Source organism: Bos indicus, chromosome 24 (assembly GCF_029378745.1).
Source record: "Bos indicus isolate NIAB-ARS_2022 breed Sahiwal x Tharparkar chromosome 24, NIAB-ARS_B.indTharparkar_mat_pri_1.0, whole genome shotgun sequence".
NCBI lineage: Eukaryota > Metazoa > Chordata > Mammalia > Artiodactyla > Bovidae > Bos > Bos indicus.
Genome location: NC_091783.1, coordinates 19,950,349 through 19,977,225, shown reverse-complemented (window position 1 = coordinate 19,977,225; position 26,877 = coordinate 19,950,349). Strand labels below are relative to the sequence as shown.

The 26,877-nt window shown below is 55.5% G+C and overlaps 1 protein-coding gene across 50 annotated transcripts in view; it reads right to left on the bottom strand.

The window, feature by feature from the left end:
- The window catches only part of CELF4 (CUGBP Elav-like family member 4), a 312,630-nt gene that overhangs the window by 217,134 nt on the left and 68,619 nt on the right, over nt 1–26,877 (bottom strand). For 49 of the 50 annotated variants that reach the window (XM_070778692.1, XM_070778694.1, XM_070778736.1 and 46 more), the window contains exon 2: nt 14,735–14,817. In XM_070778692.1, coding sequence (XP_070634793.1) covers nt 14,735–14,817 — 83 coding nt within the window. Of the gene's footprint in view, nt 1–14,734; nt 14,818–14,926; nt 15,029–26,877 lie in introns of those variants that run through there. The other variant, XM_070778726.1, reaches the window with a different exon arrangement.

Sequence of the window (26,877 nt, the reverse complement as noted above, 5' to 3'; positions counted from 1 at the left end):
CATTGCCTCTTCTACTTCTCTGAGGGTCTCTGGCCCTCAGGAAGAAAACATAATGGTAGAGAAGCGTCTCATTCATGGATCAAACTCTTCTAGCCTGAGAGGAGGAATGAAGGTCTTCCAACAATGCCAGACAGACAGTGTGGGTGCCTAGGGCTCCCAGAGTTGGACAGGCACTCAGATCATGGCAGGAGCCCTTGTAAAATGTGGATTTGCAGGCCCACCCTGACCTTATGCCTGTGTGTGTGTGTGTGTGTGTGAGAGAGAGAGAGAGAGAGAGAGAAAGAGAGAGAGAGATTGAACCTCTATTCCTTGCACTTGTAACAAACTTGAATGTCTCAGAAACTTCCATGTGCAGCCAGGTGGTTTGGGGACCTCTTCAGCACTCTCCTTCAGATGGGACAAGCCCTTCAAATGGTTGTGTGGGGGAGAAGTCAAGTTCCCCTCACCAGCTTCAGGGTCCAGAGGAAGCCAATTTCCCCTCAACCCCCCTCCAGCAGGCCTTCCCAACCCCAGAGAGTAGCCCCTGCCAACCCAGGCCTGAGGTATGCCAACTGTACCCATTGAGGCTGTCACTCTCTTACTCTGGAAGCTTTGATAGCTCCCAAGTACCCAAAGGGACTGAATTGCTCAGTGGGATGTTCAAGACCTTCCCCACTGGGGTCCCAAGCCTCCTCTAACTCTAGGACCCCTCAACCTCTTTCTGGGAGCTCCAGGAGTGCAGTCTCCCTCCCTCCCTCCTCCTCCACGTGTGCCATCACCTCACTGGAATGCTGTGCCCAGCCCCTCTCCATTCATCCAAATCCTGCCAGTCCTTCCCAGGACAGCGGCCCTGGTGCTCAGGGCAGCAAGGCTCACAGAAGGCACTCTCTAGATACAGCTTTGCAGAGCTCCCTGACTACACAGAGCTCTACGCTTCAGCCCAGGGTCTTACCGCATGGCATATACATCAGTTCCCCTCTGCAGGAGAGGAAGTCCCAGTGCAGAGGAGTCCTTGCCCTCTCTTTTGTGCCCACCCGCCAAGCAGCACCAACACAGGGCCAGGCTCCTGATGGGTGCTCAGGAAACACTTACCAATTGAATGAAAAACCTTCTCTCAGGCTCTGAACAGTCCCAGCTGTTGGATGCCAGCTGTCAGAGCTGCTGGGAGAGGCCAAATGCATATTCATTTCAGATCCCTGGGTCGCCCTGCCTTGAAGGGCCTCCTGGACTATCAGAAACCACGTGGATGCCGGGATCGTGCAAACTCTCAGCACGGACTTTGCTAACATCTCTCGGGGACTGAGGGGCAGGAAAGGGCAGGAACCTCCCTCTCCAAGCACAGCCAGGCCTCAGCCGGGACAGGACCAGGGGTCTAAGGGATGTTCCCACCACTCCCACAACTGGCTTCCTCTCACTGAGGTACGTCGGCCCCCCATGTGGCCAGCCCTGTGTCAGCCATGGGGCTGTGTGCCCTGGGCCAGCTGTCTGCCAGGCCAGGGCAGGAGGGGTAGGGACGGACAGAGGGGGCCATGCCAGGGGACTCCCTCCTGGGCAGGGTGGGGGTGCAGGTGATGGCCACAGCAACGGTGGCAACAGGGAGGAGCCCATTACAGAGTTCCCACACGCACACAGGGTGTTCGTCGCTTTGCTGGCATCACTTCATGTAGCAGTCCCTGGGGAGAGGCGCTGTTGGCAGCCCGGGGTCTAGAGGATGAAACCGAAGCACAGAGGGGTGAAGCGGTTTGTGCAAGGTCACAGAGCTCAGAGTGGTGGAGCTGGGTTGGCTGAATTTGGGGCCTGAACCTGCCCAGAGATGTGGTGGGTCCCGAGTGTCCTCAGAGAAGGGAGAGATTGGGAGGGCTGGGTGGCCCTCCTCTTGGAAGGAGGCTGGCAGTGCGAGTCATGGGTGTAGCTGGGGGTTGAGGACTGGGTTGGCACGGGTGCGCTGCGGGGCCGTTTATGATGGAGACCCAACAGGAGCACAGAAAATCATGGTCTTGGCTCACCTCCCAGAAATGAGTCGTCCAGCATGGGGTTGCCTGCATTGTTCTCCTCCTGAGTCTCCCCAACTTTTCCCCATCTCCACCCCCCATCCCCAGGGACTCAGTCCCAGTTTGAATGCTTCTGTGACAGGAGGCTCACTCCCTTCTGGGACAGCCCGCACCTGGGGAGTAGCGAGGGCTGGGCGGGCCTTTCTGGGGCTGCAGGCTGAGCCCAGATGGAGGGCCTGAGGAGCCGGGGGCCACACAAGCCAGCCGGGGTGTCTCTCACCCCTTCCCTCCCTACTCTCAGCGCAGCTCAGTGGAAGTCAATCACGCGGGCACATCCTTCCTCCTCAGGCAAGCCTGGCACAGACCGCACACGCCTCACTCCACACCCCTGACAACAGGCCAGAAGCACGGCTGCTTCTGTTTCTGAAAAGTCAAGCTGTCACCCTGAAAACTGGCGGGGCTCTTTCAGAAGGTGTGCATCACCCCAGGCCACAAAGTGAGAATGGGGCCCTGACCGTGGGACCCCCGTGACATGGGGACAGCTGGGGGGTGGCACAGTGGCTTCTGACTCTCTAATATTTAAGCCACATACAGGGGTGCAGAAGGATACCAGTCCAAGAGGGATGTAGAAGATAAAAATATGATAGCTAAGGGACTGAAATCTTCATCCCCCATGAAGGATTTCATGGAATTAGAAACCATGTCAGTAGTTGGATGGACGGGCTGAGTCAGCAGTGCTGTGTTGAAGAAGCAGTTCTTAGGACACCCTCTTTCTGAACAACTCTTTCTGAATCGGCCTTCTCACACCAGGATCAGGATTAGGGTCGGGATCTGAGCTGAAGGCAGACACTGCAGCTGTGTGGGGTGGGCTGCTGCTCTGCGCGTTGCCCAGCCTGCCCTTCTGTAACCCCACCCATGTCTAGGAGGCTAATGGGGGGACTCTCTTGGCTCCTACCCATTATCCATCCTCTCTCCCCACTCACTGACAAAAGCGGGTGTGATCATGGCAGATACATGCCTCTTTCTTTGCAAGATATCCCTTTTCTCAGCCTCCTTTGCAGCTAGGGTGGTCACGGACATGTGAGTTCGTCTAGTTGTGTCTGACTCTGCAACCCCATGGACTGTAGCCCGCCAGGCTCCTCTGTCCATGGGCGTCTCCAGGCAAGAATACTGGAGTGGGTTGCCATGCCCTCCTCCAGGGAATCTTCTCAATCCAGAGATCGAACCCATGACTCTTATGTCTCCTGCTTTGGCAGGCAGATTCTTTACCACTAGCACACGTAGTTCTGGCTAACGAGACCCACACAGAATTCTCCTGGGGAGGGGCCTTGGGAAATCTTTTGCATTCCTGATAAAAGGGACAGACACACCTGGACTTACTCTGCTGGACTGTGGGTGTGATGCATGGAGCGGAGGCAGCCATTTTATAACCATGAGCAAAGAGACTGATGCTGACGTTATGCTGCCAAGCCAACATCAGATCCCGACTCCGTGCTAACGCAAAAATCCAAAGCTTCATTTGTTGAAGCCACTGCAGCCAAACACATTTCAACTAACAGGGCAGTCACTGAAATTGAGGTTCAGAGGGGTTAAGTGACTCTCCAAGGGCACACAGTCAGGCTGCAGGCAGAACTGGGGCTGGAATTCGACTCTGTTCCCCATGCAGAATAAGGCTTCTCCAACCCAAAGGCAGGTTTGGTGTGTGGTGACAGCTGTGGGGCCACTGCCCTGCCTCACGTGGCCCCCCAGGGGGTCTAGCAATCACACCAGAGCCTCCTGTGGGAGCAGCCTTGTCCTGACTTTGGGGTGACAGAAACAGAAGAAGGTGACCCCATTCCCACCCTTGTGATGCTCATGTTTTCCACAGGCTTTGCCCCACAGGATGTGGTGGAAGAGGCGTGGGCCCTGGAACCAGACCCCTCCCTGGAGAGTGATCCCCTCCCCCTCAGTTTCCTCATCCATAGAACATTGCTGCCAATGCTTACATGAGAGTGCGCCCATGTGATGCTGTTTTGACAGATAAATGAGAGAAATCTGTGAAGCGTCAGGCCTTCAGGGAGTCCTCAGTGAGTGGTGGTTGTCACCCTGTGGCATTTAATCACTTCCTATTCGTGTTTCTGGGGTCACCATCCAAAAAAACCCACTTGCATTCAAATGCTTTTCTGAAGTCTGCTTCTGGGAATACTTATAGGAAGTGTCTTTGAGAGCCTAAAGTTAGGCCAGTGGTCCCCAGACTTTGCACGCACATGATGCTCCTAGTGATCTTGTTAAAATGCCGCGGGGTGCAGGCTGAGTGACCTGGCTCAGCTGGTCCTGGTGGTGCTGAAGACTCTGCACATCTAATAGGCACCTGGTGATGCTGATGCTCTGGGCCCAGGTCCACCTTTAGCCAGGGCTTAGACCTCCGGCTCTGCTGACCTTGCTCAGACCAAGGGGAGACCGATGTGGGTTAGAGCAGCCTAGGAGAGCTTCCTAGATGAAAGCAGGGCTTGGAGCTAAGTTCAGAGGCCCTGGAGGACTGGGGTGGGTGGGCAGAGGGAGGCAGGGCCTTCCCAGGGAGGAGGGAGGCTGGGGATTGCTAATGCCCAAACCACGCCTGAGTGAGCAGGATGTCCAGAACTCGTTGCCTGAGGCCTGCAGGCTGTGCGGGCTGGACGTTCTGAAGGGCAGTAATGTGAGAAAGGCCTGCTGCCTTTCCCACCACAGGCTCCCAGAACCCCCAGTTCTGGGACGACAATTCAGACCTTCCTGGCTCCCCAAAGTCGGCCCACCTTACTCCCTTTCCGATCTCCTCTCCCTGATGCACACCCGGACTGGTCTCCCTGTCCACGGGGTCCTTCTCAGTCATTCCAGTCACAGTCCTTCCCTCTTCTGAGATGAGTGAAGCTTAGAATCCAAATCACACTGTTGACCATTCCGTATTTTTATTGTCCTGTAACTATCTCATGAATGAGTTAGGAGCCGCTGGATGTTACTGTGCCAGAGGACCCTGGTCAAACACACTCAACACCACTGTTCTGTCCTTCACGGCGATCCCTGGATTTATAGCACTCCGCAGCATATGAAGGGCTGACATACAAGATTTTCACTAAAGAACTAGGAAACAGGCCCAGGAAGGTCATGAGGCTCATCCCAAGTCATCCAGCAGTTTGCTGTTGTTCCCACAAGCTGTAAGTGCTCTGGAAGGTGGAGCAGAGTGTTCTACTGGGTGCAGAGTGGACATCACAGTCTCCCAAGTTGCTTTGTGTCCACCCAGCCAACGGAGCAGGAGCCCACCTGCATGGCGCCCCCTGGTGGTCCAATTGAGAACATACCACAAATGCCTTGGCTCAGAACACACACTAGGGCCGCAGTTAACTGGGGCCCTGAACTCCAGCCCTTTTCTGTTTTCAGGAAGATCTGAAGAACAAATAACCATAATGTCTTCTGCCATCATCACCCAGGCTTGCCCATCTTTGACGGGACTTGGCAGCCCACCGTTTTGGCCACAATGCAGGCCCATAAAGCAGACGCCTGGCTCTTTATACTCGCCCACGCATGCACTCTCTAGGAGAAACCCTGCCAGTCCTAAAACACATCCATTCCTGCAGCAGGAGTTCACACAGCTAACCTGCTTCTCTGCCTCGTGCTTTGGTGAAAGGTCAGCAAGGCTGTTTAACAGCCTCACGTGGTCTCACCTAGGCACTCCACTGATACCCCCTCCCCCTCCCCCTGCAGCTGACACACGTGTGTGGGGAAACCCCTTCACTTCGGTCAGTCCTGGCCGCCCAGACACACGCGTGCCAGCTGCCACTGGCCAGGCCAAAGAGCCTTCTACACAGGGTTTCCTCCAGGCACCCGAGACCACAGAGAGAGAAACTCCTGTCTTATCAAGTGTAACCCCGCAGGCTGAGCTAAGCTGAAAACTTTCCAGGGGGCCACGGGGCAAGGGGTGATGTAGATGGAAGAGGAGCCCTGAGAATGGATCTGCTGGAATGCTTCTTGGTGTTGCCAAGGCCTGCGAGGTCCAGGGTAGACAGAGAAGCTGTGCCCTGCCCCTGCCCACGCCCACGCCCAGCTCTGAATCAGCTCTGGGCAAGAGAGCAGGTACAGAAAGCACTGGGGGGCGGGACTCCAAGCACTGAAAGGCAGAGCTAACACTGGTGTGTGTCCGTCGCTCAGTTGTGTCTGACTCTGCGACCCCACGGCCTGTAGCCCGCCAGGCTCCTCTGTCCATGGGATTCTCTAGGCAAGAACGCTGGAGTGGGTGGCCATGCCCTCCTTCAGGGGATCTTCCCGACCCAGGGATCGGACAACGGAGCAGCCTGGAAGCAAAGGGCTGTGCAGGAAGAGGAGGCTGAAAGGAAGTGAGGTGCTTGGCTGAGAGCTGTGTGGACCTCTGGCTGGTGAGGGAGCCTGTGCTCAGCTGGGCCCCTGGGTAACCGCAGCCCAAGGGGTTTCCAGGCAAGCGTTGGTCTTTATGTCACCTTGACAGCTGGGCCAGTCTAGGAAGCACATCAGAGGGGGAGGAGCCTGGAACTGGGAGGCCACCGCGGTGGGAGGGGGTGGGCTCCTCCAGGACACTGGTTTGTCCTAAGGTCTCTTGCAGCTAAACTCCTGGGCACTTCCCATCACTACCATTTTTTGCTACCTAAAGCCATTTTCTGGATTACGAGCAGTCTTCACACGTGCCTCCCAAACCTTCAGCTGTGTCTCACTCATTTGATGCCTGCCTCCCTCAAAAGAAAGGGGCACAAGCAGGTAACTTGTACACACTGATGCCGATGACTGGGCTGATGGGGGTCATGGTCCAAACGATACCTGGACAAGTGCTGAAGAAAGCTGAGAAATTTCTGCCTGGTTTCCTTAGGAAGAAAGCTGAGCAGAGGGCATGGGGGAGGCGTGGGGCCCAGGGTCAGGGATGGACACGGAGGCGGGTGCGCAGCCCTTCCCTGAAGCTGTCCTGGAGCTGGCCCTCCTCGGGGGCGGGCGGTCTGGCCGCTCTGCCTCAGGGAGACACCGAGCTGACCCTCGCTTTATTACATTTGTCACAGATGGAATCGGGCTGTGGAGGCCAGGAGACACCTTCCTCCCCCTCGGCCTCCTCTCCCCTTCCTGTTGGCTTCAGCAAGGTGAACAATGCCGAGTCTATTAGTCTCAGAATTGTAGAAAATGTCAGAGGCTCCAGAGGCCCCTCTGGACCACCACCCCCTTCCACAGTCCAGAAGGTGGAAGCTCAGAGTGGCTCCAAGCTGAGCGTTTTGCCCCAAAGTACCTGGTTTGTTTGCGGCAGGTGGGACCTGGCACCCAGGTTCCCGGACCCTGGCCCAGGCTCTGACCATCACCTCACGTGGCCTCTTGTTTATCCCTTCAACTTAGAGACGGTGGCTGTGGACACCAGGCTCTCTGGGTCCTTCAGACAAATCCGTGAGAGAGTCTTGCTGAGGACAGGCCATGGCTAGGCCTGGGTTCTGTTGTGGGGGCAGCAGGGCGGTTGTGAGAGTCACTCACCTGAAAACTGGGGACACCCCCCACACCCAGGCGAGTGAAGAGAAGAGCGCACTTGGACACAGAGCACAGCCCTGGCGGGAGGAGGGCTTTGCGACCTGGGAGGAGCGGAGGAGAGGGGAGGGGAGACTCTGCACGGAAGCTGAGGGAGATGGGACCCAGGACCCCGGCCTGAAGAGGACAGGCAAGCTGGGCGTGCTGCGGGTGCAGATGCTCCGGATTTCAGGCATTTCTGCCTTCTCTCCCGGAAGCCCGTGCTCCCTCCTGCTGGGAGAGCCTGGGGAGAAGACCCTGTGTGCTCAGCTCTGCCCCAGCCTGCGGTGTGGTCTGTGGGCAGGGGAGGGGTGGCTTGGCTGGAGACGTGCCTGCCAGATCTGCTTCCGGTCAGGATGGGGACTCTTCCAAAGGTGGGTGCTGGAGACCCCCCCAACATGGGTGGGTCAGGGAGGCCTGGATTCTGGCCCCAGCTCTGTCACGAGTGAACTGCAACTCATCTCACTCGGATCTCAGATTCCGTGTGGGTAAAATGAGAAAACTGAGCAAGCCATTGGTGCTGAAGCTGGACAGCCTGCAGAGAGGAGTGTGCAAACGGCTGCTCAGAAACTGCCTCTCAGCCTGGAGGGGAGCCTTCGTCCTCTTCTGCTGCCCATTGTCCACTCTGTGCTTATGCCATGTGAGCTTGTGCCCCTTGACGAACCCTCCCACCTCTAACACTCTGAGGACCCTGGGGCTTGTCCCCCAGGTGACTGAGAAGCAGGGAGTAAGAGAGACAGAAGCTCCCCGCTAGGGCCTCACTGTGCCTTTTCCATCTGCGCTCAGTCCCAGCACAGGGCCCTCGGCACCACTGACATTCTGGGGTCAGATGCTGTCTTGTTGTGGGGCTCTCCTGTGCATTGTAAGATGTTTAGCAGCATCCTGACCTCTGCTTATCAGATACCTCCAGCATCTCCAGACAATGTCCGTAGGTCCTGTTGGGGGCAAATGTGTTCCCTGTTAAGACCCACTGCCCTAAAAGGACAGATGAAGTGTTTTCTGTAGAGAATATGGGGAAAGAGAGAAGATATGTCATTCATTTCCCCAAGAGAGAAAAAGAAAAGAGCATGAGGCCAGTGGGGAGAAGCAGAGGAAGGGCTAGTGGGATCCTCTCTACCCCACCCCACCCAGTGACTTAAACACTGTTGAAGACCTTTCTCTCTCTGCCGTGGAAGGGCCACAGGGATGCCCTTTTTCAGTGTTACAGGTTGAATTGTGTCCTCCCCTCCCCACAAAAGGTGCTGAAGACCAAACCCCTGGTACCTATGAATGTGGCCTTATATGAAACAGGGTCTTTGCAGATGTAATCAAGCTGGGAGGAGGGCATCAGGTTGGGCCCCAACCCACACAACTGGTGTCTTTATCAGAAGGGGGAATTCGGACACAGAAACAGACACACACACCAGGAAGTTCACGTGATGGCATAAAAACACCATCTCCCAGCCCAGGAGTGCCCGAGGCTACTGCACGTGATGGCATAAGAACGCCCTCTCCCAGCCCAGGAGCGCCCGAGGCTACTGGAAGTGAGGAAGGAGGCACAAACAGGTCCTCCTCCCAGCGCTCAGAAGGAGCCAGCCCTGCCAACACCTTGATCTTGGTCTTCTAGCGCCAGAACTGTGAGACAATACCTCTCTGTCATTTTAAGTCACCTGGGCTGTGGGACTTTGTTACAACGGCCCCCCAAACCAGGAGCAAGAAGGACCACTGGACCAGGGAGGTGGAGAGATGCAGGGACCTGGCTTTGTGACCCCATCATCTAAATCAGAGACAAATGCTCCTGGGACCCAAACTCACCATATAGAGCCTGAGCCTACAGGACAGACAAGTGGAAACACATCACATCTCTAAAATGAAACGCTTTGCGCCAATCACTAGAAGTTGTAACACTGCCCCGAACATGCTACCTACATCCATCATAAATTCATCTTTAGTTTCTGTTATCATATCACTGTCTCTGGGGACCCCTGTCTTGTCATCATTTGCCCTTTATAATTTATTCATCTTGTTCTTGCCTGCATCCTTTCTACTTATCATTCATCTTTACAGTTATACATAAAATTAGACAGATCCTTCCCAGGTGGGGCTGTCAGGAGGGAGATGGGCCTCACCAGGGAAGTCCCAGGTGAGCTGGTGGAGGTCCCATCAGAGTGGCCCTCTGGGTGTCGAGGCAGAGGTGAGTGGGGAGAAGGAGTCAGAGTGACGGTGTGCGGGAGAGGCCAGTGAGGAGGATAAAGGGGAAAGGATGGGAAGTGAGAGGGAAGAAGAGGAGGAAGGTGACCAGAAGGGACAGAAAAGAGGAGGAAACAGGCACAAAGAGAAATATGATGATGGGACTCAAGGAAACAAACACAGGAGGAAGGGGGAGCAAGGAGCACACCCTGAGTCAGCGGCTCTAGAAATCCAGTGGAGCCTTTCCCTTTTTTAATTTTCTGCTTTAACATCGCTCCTGGTAAACTCAAAGAAGGTCACACTGAATGTCCATGGAAATGACAGGTCCTGAGCAGTGGGGACCCGAATGGGGAGGTGTGATGGCAGCAATGGTACTTGTCGACCAGGCTGAACTGGGGCCGGGGTGCGGGTAGGGGACGGCCATGGAGGAGTGTGCGGGCTTGCTTTGTATTCTCAGGTTGCCGGAGTCAGGGCACAAAAGCCAATCTTTAACTAGTGAATTGGAACTTTAATGTTTACCAAGCAGATACAGCTCCCACTCGCCCCTGCCCCCTCTTCTCCCTGTTCCAGGCTCCTGCTAACTGGACCACCTCTTCCCCCCTTTAGCATCCCTGGCGAGGAACCTGGTCTGCTGCTAGCGGAGCAAAGAGCTGGTCACTGCTGCCCACGGAGCCTGGTTCCCTGATCACAGGCTCTTCCCAGAGGGCCTGCAATCCTACCTTTGGAAACATATGGACTCTTCCTGGGAGACAATTCCCAGCGAAGTCCCAAAGGCAGGGGGAGCTGGAATTGAGCAGCAGGGGCCTATTTTAAGGAACAGAATTCTTCTGAGAGGCCTCCTGTGCCTACTCAGGCCCCAGGGAGCTCTCCAAGTGGACCTCTCCTGCCCAGCTCATGGCTCCTGGCCTGTTGTGGGCGCCTCATCTTCTAGGCTGATTCTCAGACCACTGCTCTCATCTGACACTCCCACCTTCCTTCCAACTTTCTAGTCCCACCCTGCCCAGATCCTGAACACACTTTTGAGCAACTCCTGATAACTTCCCTGGTGGTTCGGATGGTAAAAAATCTGCCTGCAGTGCAGGAGACCTGGCTCGGGAAGATCCCCTGGAGATGGGAATGGCTACCCACTCCAGTATTCTGGCTTGGAGAATTCCATGGACAGAGGAGCCTGGTGGGGTATAGTCCACGGGGTTGCAGAGAATCAGACATGACTGAGTGAATAACACTGACCGCATAGTTTTCCAGGTCCCTCTAAAGCAACTGGTGGCCCTAGAAAGGAGAGGTAGATATCCTGGGTTTTGGTAGCAGACCTGGTGATGGTACTTCCTTGGCTGTTTATTGACAGTGTAACCTTGGGCAAACTGCTTAATCTCTCCAGTCCGGGGTCCCCTCATGTATGGGGGATACTCATGACATCTTCCCCACAGGGTGGCTGTGAAGATAAAATGGGGTAATGGAGGTAACCTGCTTGCATCACGCCTGTCAGATAGTAAGTGCTTAATAAGTATTAACTGTTATCATTGAGCTATTTTCTACTCTACCCACTTTATGATAGCGCTGTCTTGTATCACTGATGTATGTGTGACTTCTGTCTCCAACTTGATGGACAGCTCCAAGAGAGATGGGAATGCAATTTTCTTATCTCCGTGTCTGCCTGGATGCCTGGCACAGTGCTCGGCACACACAAAGGAAATTCTTGTTGATAGGTTGAGAAGCCATGTTGATGGTTACCCTATAAATGACGAACATACACTGGGGATGGAAGAAGGTAGGCTGAAGAGGGCAAGGGGTCAGGAGAGAGAATGAAGTTGAGAGTGTGAGGGAGAGATGGAGAGTTTCAGAAAAGCGGAATCACTTCCTGGATGCTGGCAGAAGACCCTGCTCAAAGGGACCCTGATGAGGCTTTGTGGCTCAGTAATCTCATTTTACTGAAGGCATGCCAAATTAAGAAACAATAATCCATTTGTAACACTGGTCCAGGGCTGACTCCGTCAGCCACCCCAGAGGCCTTGGGTAGGCTGGTTCCCAGGGATACTGACCTCTGACTTGTACAAACACCCACTGTGACGTGGTTTCTGAGCTTCCACTGATCCTAACAGAAATGTCAGCTCCTCTTCCCAGTCCCCACATGAGGACATGTGGGAAGGGTGTCTCTAGTTCTGTCTCTGTGGTTTGGTTATTGTTTTTGGTGGTGGAGGTGTATGTGTGTGTGCCCACAGATGACAACCAAGGCAGTGTTCCCTGCTGTCAACGGGATACTAGCCCTGCAACTTGCTGGGACACAGAATGGGCTCCCATCTCCTCCCCTCTGCCTCTCTCCTGTGAGAAAGTGGAGGACTGATTTTAATTGATTGATTTTAATGGATTTTGAAGTCTGGAAAAGTGCCTAAATTGCTGAGGTTACTGGTTTCCAGGTTCTTTTTTTTTTTTTTCAATTTTTTTTCTCCTTCATCAGACAAGGAGTGCACTCACCAGGGCACCTCGGGTGGTGACCCCAGACAAGAAGAGGCCTCTCTCTGCTGCCTAACCAAGCAGCCAGTCAGCCTGCCTCAGCTGGTGGCAACACCCATTATATGGTCGGGTGGGAGCACTTTGCTTGGTCCTGTCCCAGCATTTGCCAGCGGCTCACTTTCTCTGATCTCAATAATGACACCAAGTCCTGCTTTCTGGAATCCAAATGACTCCGCTTTAAAATCTGGTCACTTTATTTTTCATTAATCTCCATGTGAGTTTGTGCACGGACAATGTGCCCTGGGAAGTTTGAGCTGAAATCCTGCCTTTTCTTCCCATCCCTCCCGCTGTGGGCTGTGCCTGCCCTGAGAATTGTGATGGAGTCTTTGAGGCCTCGTGTCTCCCAGTCTCCCCGTGAGGCTTCTGAAGAAAGGACAGCCTTCCAGGCACCGCCAGGAGACTCGGCTATGTTTTAGTTCCATTGTTGGCCTCTCTCCTCTCCCCTCCCACCTCCCAACATACATTCACTTTTTTTTTTTTTTTTCTTTCTTCCAAACTTGCCCAACTTGTCTTTGTGGTTTCAGAAAAATGCCACTGGATCTCCCAGTATGAAGGATTAGCACAGATTATGGGGAACAGTGTTAATTATCGGTGGAAGGGGGGGCAGGTGCGTTGCTCCAATGTGCTGCTGATTTCCCCTGGGCCTTTCTGTCTGGTAATAAGCCTTCTTTAATCTGGCAGGCCCCTTGGTGAAATCAGCACCACGGACAGTGGTATTGATTGCTTCTGAGAAACCATCACAGCTGCTCAACCAAATTACCTTTGATATGTGACCTTTAATGTAATTACTGCAACATCAAAGTATTTCTATAAATTATTAAAGAACTAATACACTCCATCATTTAGCTATTCTATTATATGTAAAATAAACAACCACAAGTTAATGTTAGATCCTGAACAATCCACACTTGCTGCTGAAATTCTCCCAGTTCTCCCCCTTCAAAACCCCAAGCCTCCCCCTCCCAGCTTCTCTTTCTGTTTCCCCATCTAATTCCAGGCTTTTAGCCATCATGAAACTCCCCAGCAATCTCTCTCAAGCTGATGAAGGGCCTCCCATAACAATGTGGTATTTTCTATTCCATTTGGGTGGCTCTAAAATATCTATCACAATCTCCCCCAAAACAAAGTACCATAAACACTTTATTAATCAGCACAAGCCTTTCTCAGAAGCCTTTGATTATCTTACAATATGGCTTTATGCCTCACACATAACATGGGGCGATGCGGAGCATATTTCTGCCATCTTACAGAGGGCACCCAGAAAGTAATTACTATAATATATGTGCATGTAGCCGCGCCACTAAAAAACCAACTGGGGAACGACCACCGTGCCAGAGCGGGGCTCCACACAAAAACCTGAACGGTGCACGATTTCCATACATTTGCATCCGCGGGTGTGTTATTAAGATGACTCAGCCCCGTGCTTTGCAATCACAAATAACAAACACAGTACAAAGGCTGTCTTAATGGAAGGAAGGCCCTCCCCACCCCTAAACGGGTAAAGAAGGCTCTCTGATGCAAAGGAAGCCAGCCCCCGACCTGGGTTGGGCTTTCTCTCTGTCTACCTGGTTAACCTTTCCCGCTGCGGGGCAGAAATGGAAACGTGTGTTTACATACGGTTTGCTTGGTAAGAATGTAAACACGCATGTGTAAATATTGGTGAGCATACATATAGAACACACGTGCTTCCCTGCAGTGTCCATTGTATAAGCTTAAACAAGGTACATCTTAAAATTCTTTATGCCCACAAACGCTCACATCTTTCCATTTATCTTTAGATACTCGGCGAGCCGTATATCTCCCCCCGCCTCCCGCCCCCGCCCCCATCTCTCTGAACCCACAGGAGAGACCGCGCAGACCCTTGACCCGGTCTACACTTCTTATTTTATGGTGATGAACTAGCCTCGATAATAGCCATGGCTGATATCACACCCAGTTAGGGGGGCCATAAATAATTCTCTTCTCCCCCGCACAGAAGCTATAAACCAGGGCTGAGGCGCGATAGTTTATCAAAGACGAGGGCTGGCTCCTTAAATAAACCGCGGTGATCTCACTCGCGGCGCCGCGCCCGGGCGGGTAGGCGCTCCCTCCCGCCCCGGCCCGGCCCCCACCCCAGGAACCGCAAGTGTCCGACGGAGATCGGCGGGTGTTCGCGCGGCTCCGCCACCGGCGGCCCCGCCGAGGGGGCCCGGGCACCCTGCGTCCCCACCCCGGGCCGCCAGCGCCGGCAGCGCGCGGAGCCGAAACCCGATCGGCGGCGCCCGGGCGCGCCAGGGGAGAAGCCGCGACCCGGCTTCGCGGCCGCGGCCAAGTCCGTCCCCCCGCCCGGGGTTCCGTCGGGCCTGGACGGCCGGGTGCGCGGGCCGCCAGGTGAGGTCCGGGCTCGGCGCCCACGCGCCCGTTTCGCAGCCCGGAGCCTCGCGGCCGCAGGGGGCCCGGAAAGCGGCGCGCCAGATCCGGGGCGAAGGCCTTCGCTCCCCGCGCCGGCCGCGCCGCCGCCCGGCCTCCCGCAGTCGCCCCCTGTCGGCGCGCCCGTCGCTCGCGCCTCGCCGGGCGCCACTTACCCCGGGCAGAGTCTTCTGCTCGTGCAGCGCGCTCTGGGCCTTCAGCGCTGACTCACGCTCGCAGTAGGTGAGGAAGGCGCAGCCTGGGGAGGGAAGCAAGCGCCGAGAAGGGTCAGTGGGGGCGCCCCCCGGCCGCCCACGCGCCCGCCCGCCCGTCTCCAGCCCCTCCCAGCTCTCCGTCCCTCTCCCCACCTCTCTTCTCTCTTCCATGCGCTCTACTCGAGCTTTCCTGCCTCCCCGTTTTCCCCTGTGTCTGCTTTTCGTCCCTCTCGTTCGCTGCCTTTCTCTTTCGCTCCTTGGGCGAAGTCTCCCCACTCAGCATTCCCCCCCTGCCACGCCCCCTCTCCCCGCGGGTCTCTTACGGTCCCCGCGCCCCGGGGGGGGCCTGCCTGCCTCCGTCTGGGTGCTCTGCTATTTCAGCTCCAGCCCCATACCTCCCAGAAAGTGGCAGCTTCTACCCCGCACCCCCAGCACCTCTGGTCACTCTTGATCATGAACTCCTCCTGTTCTGGCCCCCTTAGGAGGGATGAGGCAGGGACCCTCCAGGCCTTTCAAATCAAGGCTCCATCTGTAAGGAGGACCCCAGGCCAGGTTGTTCCTAACGAAGTGAATGGGGCTGTCCGTGTGTCCGCCACAGTCGGTTGTTGCATCTGCCGTGCTATCTTCACACCCCTCCCGGAGGGCTTGGAGACCAGACCCCCTGTCTCTAATTCCCTGGGGGACTCCAGCAGCGCCCTGCCCTGCCTCAGTCTCCCCTCATGTGAACAGAAGGGGTTGACTGAAGGGTCTGCAAAGTCCTGTTGAGTTTTCCCCTTGCGTGATTCTGACAGCGCCTTACCAGGAAATCTAGATTTTACAGAGCACCGTGCCTTGCTCAAGGGGTGACTTTTTAATGCTGGCCCTTTAGGCCCAGCGACAAGGCAAAGAGAATGCCTGTGGATGGGAGAGTCTTTGGGGAGTTCCTTCAAATTTCTCAGTGTCACGGCTTCTTCCTGTGCCTACAGACGTGGCTGAGGGTGTCTAAGGGCACCTAGGGCCTTAGGAAAGGTCAAAAAGTCAACTTCAGCCAACAGCAGGCTTGAGTTTCATGGGGCACAGTGGCCTCAAACTTTCCAAAGTCGCCCGCGGCCCTAGAGAAGGCACCCTGCAAACTGGCCACCGTCTCTGTTTCACTCTTTTCTTTCTCTCCCATATCTCACTCTCTTCCCCATGATCTGACCTCCCAACCATCTGAGTTCACCACTGTCCCCACCTTTCTTTTGCTCTCACGGTCTTCTCACACTCTCCACATTTTCACATCTCCCAATCCCATCCATCTTTCAAGAATCTGGTCAAGGTTCACCTCCTCCAGGCAGCCACCTTGACTGGTCTGGTCCAGTTTAAGTCAGCCTCCTTTCTTAACTGCCCACAGCTGGCCAGGTGGTCATTCTCATGGCCATTTATCAATTATTTCCTGAGTGTCCTTGTGCCAATTTCTGTGGCATGTCCAGCAGCCCAGGCCCTCTTGTAGGAGGCTTGTAGGAGCCTTAACGCTGGGCATAAAGTGTTCCCAGCGTCCTCTGCAGTTCCTGACTTCTCCATCATCCAGTAAAAACCTCCCTTCCCAGGTGGTGCTAGTGGTAAAGAACCTGCCTGCCAATGCAGGAGATGCAATAAACGTGGGTTCGACCCCTGGGTCAGGAAGATCCTCTGGAGAAGGAAATGACAACCTACTCCAGTATTCTTGCCTGGGAAATCCCATGGACAGAGGAGCCTGGTAGGCTACAGTCCATGGAGTCACAAAGACTTGGACACAACTGAAGTGACTTCACACATGGGTATCCTCCTCTTCCGTTCCAAAAACTCGTCCTGCCTCTTAGCTTCAGAGAAGACATGGAAGGAACTGTATGTGAGAGGGAGACACAGAGATGGGGAGAAGGAAGCAGGGAGACAGAGCTCTGCACTCCCAGGGGCTCTCCGCCTTCCCATCCTCCTCCTCCTGTCTGTCCGGAGCTGGGAGGAGCTGTGAGTACTACCACGGAGCCTCTGTCCACTGCATCTCATCCCTCCCCAGCCAGACTCTGGATCACCCCTCCTCCCTGCTCCCCGTTCCTCCTTCCCCAGTCGGCAGACGGTTATAGATGGAGACACTTGGGGACTGAAATGAATAGCGGTCAGAGGCCCCCGTGACGTCGGCCCTCGTGCTGTTGCCTGCCTCTCCCGGGGCCTCTTTCCTCTTGTCCCCTCGCCGGCCTTGTCCTCCGCCCGTGCCTGCCTGCAGCCAGGAGGCGGCCACTGTCTTGCTGCAAGCCGGCAAGCCAGCTCAGGACAAGGTCAGGGGCAGGTTTGGAGGAGGAGGGAGGCAGGAGAGGAAAGGGAGGAGGGGGAAGGAGAGGAAATGGCCACATTGTCTCTGTGGCCCAGGATAACAAGGAAAGGCTTCCAGAAAGAAAAAAGAAAGAAAGAAAAAAAGAATCTGTTGCTTTTGTCCAGCTTCCAGGAATTTTTGCACATTTTTTTTTTTTTTTTTAGAGAGAAAGCTCACTGCTCTGTTGTGAAGCAGAATCTGTGAGGGACCCTCAAGGCCCTGCGTGACCTCCCCTGTAGTCTCCATCTCCTGACTTCACCTTCTCCCCTTTCTCCCCTGCTTACTCGCCCATCTTTCTCCTGCCTCTCCGCCCTCCCAGGTGCACTGTGCCCCGGGACCTTTGCACCAGTGGTTACCTCTGCCCAGAAGGAGCCCATCTGCTGTCTGTATGGTCGTCTCCTTCCTTCCCTTCGGGTTTCCCTCACATGTGACCTCTTCAAGGATGTCTCTCCTGACAGCCTCACTGAATGCAGCACCCCTCACCCCCCAGGACACATACCTGCTCTCTGACCCCTCGTCCTGTTGGCGCTTCTCTTTGGCAGCCCTCACCCCGAAATATTGTTTGTTTGCTCCTTGATTAGTGTCTCCCCGGCTCAGATGAGGTCAGGACTTGACTTTGTTCTGTCCTGCTTGGTTCTCAGTTCTCAGAAAGGGGCCAGGAACTCAGCGCACGTCTGTTGAGAGCATTGAATCCTGAATACCTCGGCTACTTTGGGGGTGCTAGAGGGTGGGGGGACTTGGGAGTGGTGCAGGGAGCTGATCAAGGCCCTGAAGACCTAGAGCCACAATGGACTTCCATAACAGGTGGGGACAGAGGTTGCACATGAGAGCTGATGGGTGGCCCGGGCAGGAAGACTTTTGTTCCCAAGGCTTCCTTGAGCCCATCTGCTTGACAGCGTGGTTACCATCATGGTCCTGCTCTCATCCCCAGCAGATCATCCCCTGACAAGGCTGATGCGCACAGATGGAAGCTGTGCCTGGCCAGGGCTCACTTACTGGTTCCTCTCTTTTGAGTCTCAGTTGTCTTATCTCTAACTCCCTTCAGAGGCTGGTGGAGAGAACTACTAAACAACAAGCGAGCGTTAACAAACTCTGCAGAGCTCTCTGATCGCAGAGTGCGGTGTCAACACAGTCACTCTGGCAGATGGGAGCAGGGACTCAGAGAGGCAGAGTCCCTCCTGGTCCTCTGCACCTCTGTGAGGACGGATTGGTCTTACATGGGGGCCAACTGGTGGCCACCCACCCGGCCTGCTCAAACCGTCTCTTCGGCCAGCCAGCTGCCATGTCTGATAGTCACCTCTTGGGAGAACCGTCTCACTACAGCTCTATAAAAAACTCAGAGACGGACATGCAGGTATTAATTGCTGGCTCCAGGTGCTTGAAGGGACCACGTCGGCTCGCTTGCTGGGGGCAGAACCCCAGGAACGGCCGCTTGGTGGAGATGGGGCTTCAGGAGGGGAGTCTGCCTTCACAGGATACTGCAGAGTGCAGTGGGCCTGGGTAGGGGTCGAGGTGGGGGCCCACGGTGGCCAGGGGAGAGAGGGGTCCCAAGCCATCCCCCTGGACATTTGCTGAACTGTGACTTCCTGTCCTCATCACCACTTCTCCCAGAAAACTGAGGAGGGGACTCCAAGCTGTGAGGGGAGTCTGGGAGTCCCAGACTCGCCTCCTGTAAGAAGCCGAGGTATCCCCAGAGACATGCCTTGTGAGGCCCCTTGGGAACGCTCAGTCTAGTTGGGAAATGGGGTTCTTTCAGGGAAACAGCCTCATTCTGATCCAAGACTGGTGGGTGGAGGGGAGAGTGAGGCTGGTACCAGGCTCTGCACCTCAAGGCTGAGAAGGTCTGACGATGGAGAGCCCCTCCTGGGGATGGGGCTGATGGCACAGATATCTCTCCTTGCCTTCAGGCCCAACACTTCCCTTCCCAAGCCTGACCCTGCCCATATCCTTGTGTTCACAGCAAAGGGAACATGGATCCCCTGTGGTTGTTTGGAGAAACAATAAAATTGAAAACCATCTAAAGATGTCTCAGTGCCATAATGCTTTTATGTTTAAACTGTGGAATACCCTACAACAGTCAATAAGACGAAATGGTTCTAAACGTCCAATGTGGAAAGGCGCGTTGTCAGTTGGGAGAAGCAAGTTGCACAGTAGCGGACGCCACGTGTGTATATCAGAGACATCTCAGAGACTCCCACACGCACCCAAATCTGTGCCTACGCCATAGCACAAGGGCTGTGAGGACTCCCGCCAAGCTGAAAACAGGGACGAAGCGGGTAGCGGGGTGTCTCTCATGACTTCAACATTTTTTGTTTTGTTTGACACATTTAGACCCAGAATGTATTCATAATGTCACTTATATAATTAACTTTAAAGAAAAGAAACTTTGCTGAAAGAGGAAGATGGAGTGCAAAGGAGGTGGGTAGAAATGGGTGAGCCAGACAGGATGCAGGACCTGTTCCGAGGAGATGGACAAAGTCCTCTGGACATTAGCCTCCTGGCAGGTTCTTCACGAGGGACATTATTTTGGTGGGTCCTGCAATGGCCCTGGGTCAAAGCCTCCTCTCAGCTCTGGGACTCGAAGCGGATTCTCTCCGCCCAGCAAGCTGTATGTGGTATTCGTTTGGGTCCTGTGGCCCCCGAGTCTCAGAAGGTATCTGGGTTGGGGTGAGAATAGACTCCATGCTAGAATGGAGAGGCCTCCCTCTCCCCATACCTGTCCCACTCTCCAGTTTATCTGAGATCCAACCGGATGTGTGGCGCTGATGGCGGGACCTGAGGTGAAAAGTTGCGGGAGTGACTGGGAACATCTGGGTGAGGTCTGACCTCCTCACCCCTCAGCCCCCGTCTTCTCCATCCCCCGGTCTTCTCCATCCCTCGGCGTGCGATGTTTGTCCCAGCTCCAGCTCATCACCTGAGTCTCCCACCCTTCAGGATCGGCACTTTCTAGCCACCGCCTCCTGAACATGGGAGTGAGTGGAACAGAACTGCAGCCTAGCGGGGCGGGAGCAGCCTTGGGAATTCATCAGGGTGGGCGTGGGAGCAGGCAAATGTCACACTTGCAGAAAAGTCACGCCCAGCCCAGCGCTGCCACCCGCTGCTGATTGCCTGGCCTCCCTGCACGAGGAGGACCCGGCCGGCCCCCCTGAGACCTGCCTCTCCTCTGCTGCTCCCGGTTCTACCCCGTGCGCTGGACAAGGGTCCAACCTTCACATTTCCTCATGCGGCCTTCTGACCTTTTCCCTCTCGCCATCCTTATTTGCTCGTCCTTCTGTCTAGCAGCTTTATGTCCCCTGTCTTTGAAGAGACTGTCAACTCCGTGATGGGTGGAGACAGCCTCTTCTACAGGAAGGCTGAGCCTCTAGCCCGAAGGAACTGAGAAGGGTGGGGGAACACGACAGAGGGTTTGGGGCTCTGCAGAAGAGCCGGAAGCGCTGAGGGCGGCGGAGGAGAAGGGTGTGGCCCCCGGGGAGGAGTGGGCGTCGGCGGCTCAGGAGGGTGGCAGACGCCTGGCTCCAGTGGGGCAGCCGGCGCTGATTCCTGAGAAGCTGGGAGGGGTTGGTGAAGGGCGGGGGTGGGCGTGGGGCGGGGGGGGCCCTCTCCCACGTGAGGGAGAAACACAGCGCCGCAGAATTAATTGCACGGAGATGGCAGTCATTTACAAAGCCCCCGTGTGCGGGGATAAAAGGCCTTGTCATTGTGAAGTGAAGGAAGTACAATTTCCTGCCCAACTCCGAACAGGGCTGAAGCCTGCCTGGGGTGTAATCACTGCGGAAGGGCACACTCCCGAGGCGCACCTCCTCCCACCCCAGCCGGGCCTTGGCTTCCTACTAATTGAATTACAGAATTAGCCAGAGGAAGGTGGCCCTGGAATAGGAAGATCTGGACTTTAATAAAACATCAGATCCTCAGGCCCTGCACGTGGCTGGCCTGGAGGAAGCGATGGGAAGCAGGCTGTGGGAGGGGCCAGGGACCGGGAAGGGAGCCCGAAGCCCGCCCACCAACCAGGCAGACCCAAGGGTCAAGGAGGGGCTCCCTGTTCGTAGTGATTTTTCTCTGCCCGGAATCTCCACGCATCTGCCTGCCGTGGTGTCTGAAACCCCACCCTCAGAGCATCCTTCCTTGATGATTCTCCTCCCAGCGTTCACAAAACAGACGTGCCCCCCACCCCACTCAGAGAAATCGAGGCAGACTGTCTGGGGGTGGATAGAGCGAGGGGGGAGAGGGGATGTCTTCCAGCTTCTCTGGAAAGAGGGTTACTGGCGTTCTGGGAGCAGGTCTGTCCCTCCATCCAGTCCCTGCCCCCGCTGCTCTGGGTGGGCAAGAACTGCCTCCCGGGTAACTCCTGGGTCAGATGCCCCCTTCCTGCGTGTGGACAGACACCTGCAGGGCCAGTCGTCACATACACACTCTGCCCCTGGAAATGTGCCCCCAGCTCTGGGCTTCCCCTGGTCTGCACCTTCTTCAAGACCCACCGCTTGTGTCCTGAGAGCCTACCTCCGCCTCCTGGTCTCACCTTCTGTGGATTCCTCTGTGGCTGCATCCTTGACCACTGCTCATGGCTTGCCCCAAGGGTGAGCCTCATCTGCCCCTCTAATCTGTGGGCGCCTTGAGAGTCTGTGAGCTCCTGGTAACAGGCAGAGAAAGAAACCACGGGGCCAGCCCTGCCACAGTCTCTGCCTCTATTTCCCAGTGCCCAGCCATGGGCTGGCTCCTTCTGTCATCTCCCCAGGACCTGGCCTATCCATTCCAGTTTCCTCAAGTCATTCCATCTGGACCTTGCTCCCTCCCTCCCCCTTCCCCTGGGGAGTTCTGATGTTATCTTCTCTCCATAAGAGAGGGATGATGATTGTCCACCCACATCATGACTCTCTTGCTTTTCCACCTCCATCAGGGGAAACCTGAGCCTTAGAACCGCACCCTTACCCCTGCTGCCTCCTCCATGCCTCCCTCCTTTGGAGCTCACTTGTCCTTCTAGGAGTGACTAAGCCTCCCCTTCTCCAGGAAGCCTTCCTTGACTACACCAACACCTCTTAAAGCCCTTAGCAGTGGCCCCTCTCATTTGGCAGTTAGAAGACACATCTTTGTCTCTCTCACATTTTGTGTGTCTGTCCATGGGGAAATAGTGTGCTCTGCTGCTGCTGCTAAGTCGCTTCAGTCGTGTCTGACTCTCTGCGACCCAGAGACGGCAGCCCATGAGGCTCCCCCGTCCCTGGGATTCTCCAGGCAAGAACACTGGAGTGGGTTGCCATTTCCTTCTCCGATGCATGAAAGTGAAAAGTGAAAGTGAAGTTGCTCAGTCATGTCCGACTCCCAGCGACCCCATGGACTGCAGCCAACCAGGCTCCTCCATCCATGGGATTTGCCAGGCAAGAGTACTGGAGTGGGGTGCCATTGCCTTCTCCAATAGTGTGCTCTAGGAGCTGCCAACTCCAGGGTCCCCTTCTCCCTGCAGTGACAGACGTCACTGAATGCAGTGGTTACTAAACCTCACTGTGAGCCTGGCTGGGTGAGAATGGGGAGATGGCTGACTGCGGGAGAAACTGTGTGGAATGGGTCTTAGATGGGACTCCCCCCGCCAGCTTGGACACCCCCAGAAATGGCAGGAGCCATCCATCTTCCTCTGAGGAGACCTGGGGGGTGGGGACGATGGGGCGCCCGGCAGGCGGGGGAGGTGGATGGTGCCCTCATCCAGTGAGTCAAGAGTAGCCTGCTCCCTTCTGCAGGGCCCTCCAGCACTGAAAACCCACCCTCGGCCCACAGCCTGCTTCCGGGCTCAGCACTGCCCTCCTGCGTCAACTCTCTTTTTACACCAGAGACTGCAGAGGAGTTTGAACTCAGAAGAGTTCCAAGTTCAAGCGTTTCTCCGAGCTAAGCGGGTGGTATGATGTAAGGGACTGGGCCTGGCTCCCCATGCCTGTCTCAGCCCTTTTGCCCTCTGAGGCCGCAAGGCGCATGTGAGCACAGGGCGGTGGGACCTTCCCTGACCTAGACTGGGGAGCCCCAGGGGATGGGACCAGCCCTCTCTCACTTCCTGGGGGCACTGGGCCAGGCCCAGTGAGTTCAGACCCAAGGACCTAACTGGCTGTGGACCTTGGAGGATGAAGGCCCAGCGGGCAGGCCTTTGCCAAGTGCCTGTCCCTGCCAGTGACCCTTGTTTACGCTCTCAGCGCCGGAGAATTACATGTCTGGTGTCTGCGGCAACATCTTTACGGCACTGTGAAAAAGGACAAGGAGTGGACACGATGTACTGATGGCCTCTCCCCTTTCTCAGCAAAGAGTTCTCGGTCTGTGCCTGGAGCTGATGGGCCTGCGAGGCTCAGGGGTTGGGGACTGGCCCAGGGAAGATATCCGTCAGCCTTTCTAAGGCCCAGCCCTCGAGTCAAGTCCAACCTGCTTCATGACACGTGCACTGGGTTTTGCTCCCGCAGTTGAAGGGCTGCCCCTGTGCCCCTGCTCTGGGCCAGCAATGCCTGGTGGGCCCAGGACACACCAATTTCCCCTTTGGTCTTGCAAGGAGTTTTAACTCTCTGCCATGCTGTCATGCCCGTGAATGCGTGCTTCTTACACCTCAGAGCAGTCCGGGGTTTTATCAGCGTCTGACAAGTGGGGAGAGCCTGGGTGACCCCTCCGCTGATGGGACAGGACCTGGTTTGAAGCTCAGATCCTGCCTCTTCCTCCTGAGCCCCTGGGCAGGGTGTCAGGAAGTGTGAGTGGGGTCCCTGGGGGCCCTGATGTAAGATGTCCTCCTCTCCGTGGCCGGGATTTGGGATAAGGGGCTCAGGGATAATGTCTTTCTCTTCCTCTAAGGACCCAGGGGGAGATAGCTGCGGTCTCTGGGGGCTCCCTGGCCTGCCGACCCCTGACCTCCCTCTACCCACCGGGTGCCGTCTCCAATGTCAGAGTTAGGTGGTGGGCGCCTCCACAGACAGCTCTATCTGAGCATCAAGGCTGGATCTGAGATGCACGTGGGGTATCTGTTCCTCCCCCAAACACCAAGATAACAGCTAGAGCTGAGAAACTGAACTCTGCCCGCTTCTAATGAACCTGGCTTAGATCTTCCTGCTTTTGAATTTTCTCAGTTCAGGGTGCCCCTGCTGAGAAGCCTGGTGGGACCTGTGGGAAGCGACTACTGCTCTCTGAGCCCCATGTGGCAGGGACCTCATTGCTGTGACCCCACCAGTTGCTAAGCCGTGCAGAGGAGGGCCCTTGTGAAAGCGAGTCCGTCTGAGTGACCTGAGAGGCAGACCTGGCCTCCCCCTCGTCCTCTGCCTGCCCCTCTCCATGCCTGCCTGCCTTTGGGCGCCTCTCCCTCCTCGCCTGTTTGGCCGGAAACGCAGAGCCTTGCTGGCTGACTTCCGCCATGCTGCTGACCTACCGGACTCCCCAGGGTGCGGGGATGACACTGTGCTGGAACTGAGCCCCCAGCGTCCCCAGTATTTTCTCGACGTGTGCAGGTTCTATGCCCACAGAGGAGCCAGGTGAATGCCTTTTGAGCTGCATAGAACTCCCCTTGTTGGAGCTTTACCTGGTTTTCGGATAGGATAAATGGCACGGTGTGTGGGGGGTCACTCCCCCCATAGGATCCCTTTCCCCATGCAGAGGAATCCCTCCTTGGCGTGACCCCAAAGCCCTGGGCCCCCAGCCCAGAGCTGCCCCCAGCCCACCCACAGACAGCTCTTTACCCTATGGTGTCCTGTGGGACAGGGTCAACCTCTCCGACTCCTTTCTCCCCCGAAGGAAGGCCGTCAGATTCAACAGGCAGGGGGCTGACGAGCCCCTTGGTCCCTTCGTGGGTCACCCTGACCACGCTCCCCACAGCGGGTGTCCGTGTCACCCCTGGGCCTTTATTCCTGCTCCTCCCCGCACCTCCGGGCTGCCTTCCCTGCTCCTGGGTCCTCTTCCAGGACCATCGGAACCCTCCACAGCCTCCCCTCAATGGGCCCTTTCACGTCCAAGTGTCTGAAGCATGAAAGCAAGAGTGAGGTTGAACAGCTTTCCTCTGTTCTCATCTGGGGGAACTCTGTCTCCCCAGCTAGACTGCGGCTCCTGAGGCTGTGTCTCTCCCACTGTACCTGTGACAAGCCCTGGGATGCAGGCCTCACCAGAGCAGCTGAACTGTTCAGAATCGGGGGGAGGGCGTGCCACCCCGCTTTGATAGCAAGTGGGCACCCAGGATCCACTGGTGAGGTGAATTAATCTCACCTCTCCACTCCGGCTCCTTCCTAACAGGCCCTAATTCACTTAAAGAACAACAAAAAAAATAGAAGCACACCAACCAAGAAATTCCGACCTCAGCATCCAAGACAGGCTATTTTGAAAAGACCAATAGCCAGGAGTCCTATATTAACAGGATCAATGTTTGGAAAATGTGATTTTCTTTTTAAAAGCAGAAAAACAATCTCACCCAGTGCAGGCAGGCCATGGTCCAGCTCTCGGTGGAGGATGCTATTCCCTCATGATCCCGGTCACTTAAGCCACTCTTCTGGCTGGGCTTTGGGCCTCACCCAACATCAGTAAGATAGGCTCAGTCACAGGCATTTAGCAATATTTAACCTGAGGGCTGTGGCCAGGAAGTAGTCAGCAAATGTGACTGGGATGCTGGCTTCAGTGTGTGAGCATCAAGGCTGGGATGACCCCCACCCCACACGCCCACAGAATCCACCGAGAAAGAAGATTGAACTAACTAATCGGTTCACTGGTACTCAAGACTCAACAAACCCTGTGACTGGGATCGGGGTACTATCCTCTGTGGATGGAGCAAAAGTTGCTTCATACCTCATTCATTCATTCCGTCCACGACCATTTACGGATAGACTGTCATTTGCCAAATGATGAAAGACATACCCCCTTCCCTTTTTTTCTCCTTTCTTTTCCTTTCCTCCCTCCCTCCCTCCCTTCCCTCTCTCTCTCTTTCTTTCCTGCTTTAAAGGAGATGCCAGATAATCGCACTTGCAAGGCCAGGTGGCATGCCTGCAGTAAGAATACCCACTCGACCAAGGTTGGTGTAGGGCTTAGCAGTGGCACAAATGATAACAGCAAACGCTTGGTGATTTGGGGTTGTACGTTGGGCATTGTTCTGAGTGCTTTACACGTACTGTCTCATTTAATACAGTGACCATATAATGGAGTACAATTCTCCCCATCTTACAGATGAGGCACCCAAAGATGAAAGACTTGCCCAAGGTCTTGTGGCCAGGTCCGTGGTGGAGCTGGGCTGTGAGCTGGGCAGGCTACCTGTTGCGTCTGTGACCTTAGCCATGGGCTCTGACCCTCGTGGAGGGGGACACTGCAAGGCCTCCTGCATCTTGAACCCAGAGGGACCTCCAGGAAAGGCTGTGCTAGGAAAGAGCTCTGTGTGGTGTTACTAGCGGTAAAGAACCCGCCTGCAAATGCAGGGGACATAAGAGACATGAGTTCGAATCCCTGGGTCAGGAAGTTCCCCTGGAGGAGGAAATGTCAACCCACTCCAGTATGCTTCCCTGGAGAATCCCGTGGAGAGAGGAGCCTGGAGGGCCACAGTCCATGGGGTCACGCAGAGTCGGACACGACTGAAGTGACTTAGCACACATGTGCAAGGGCGAAGATGTGTGGGCAGAGGTGTGGGTTTGGGGCCTCTGGAGTTGTTTAGAAGACTGGAGGGTAGGGCTTTTAGAGCCTCTCAGGGAAAGGCCCCTTCAGAACTCCTCCGGACACCTTCCCAGCACCTCTCCTTGGCTTTCTCCCTTGTCCATTCTTCCTTTCCTTTCCTCTTCTCTTTTCTTTTCCCTTCCTTCCTTCCGTTCCCTGCTTCTTT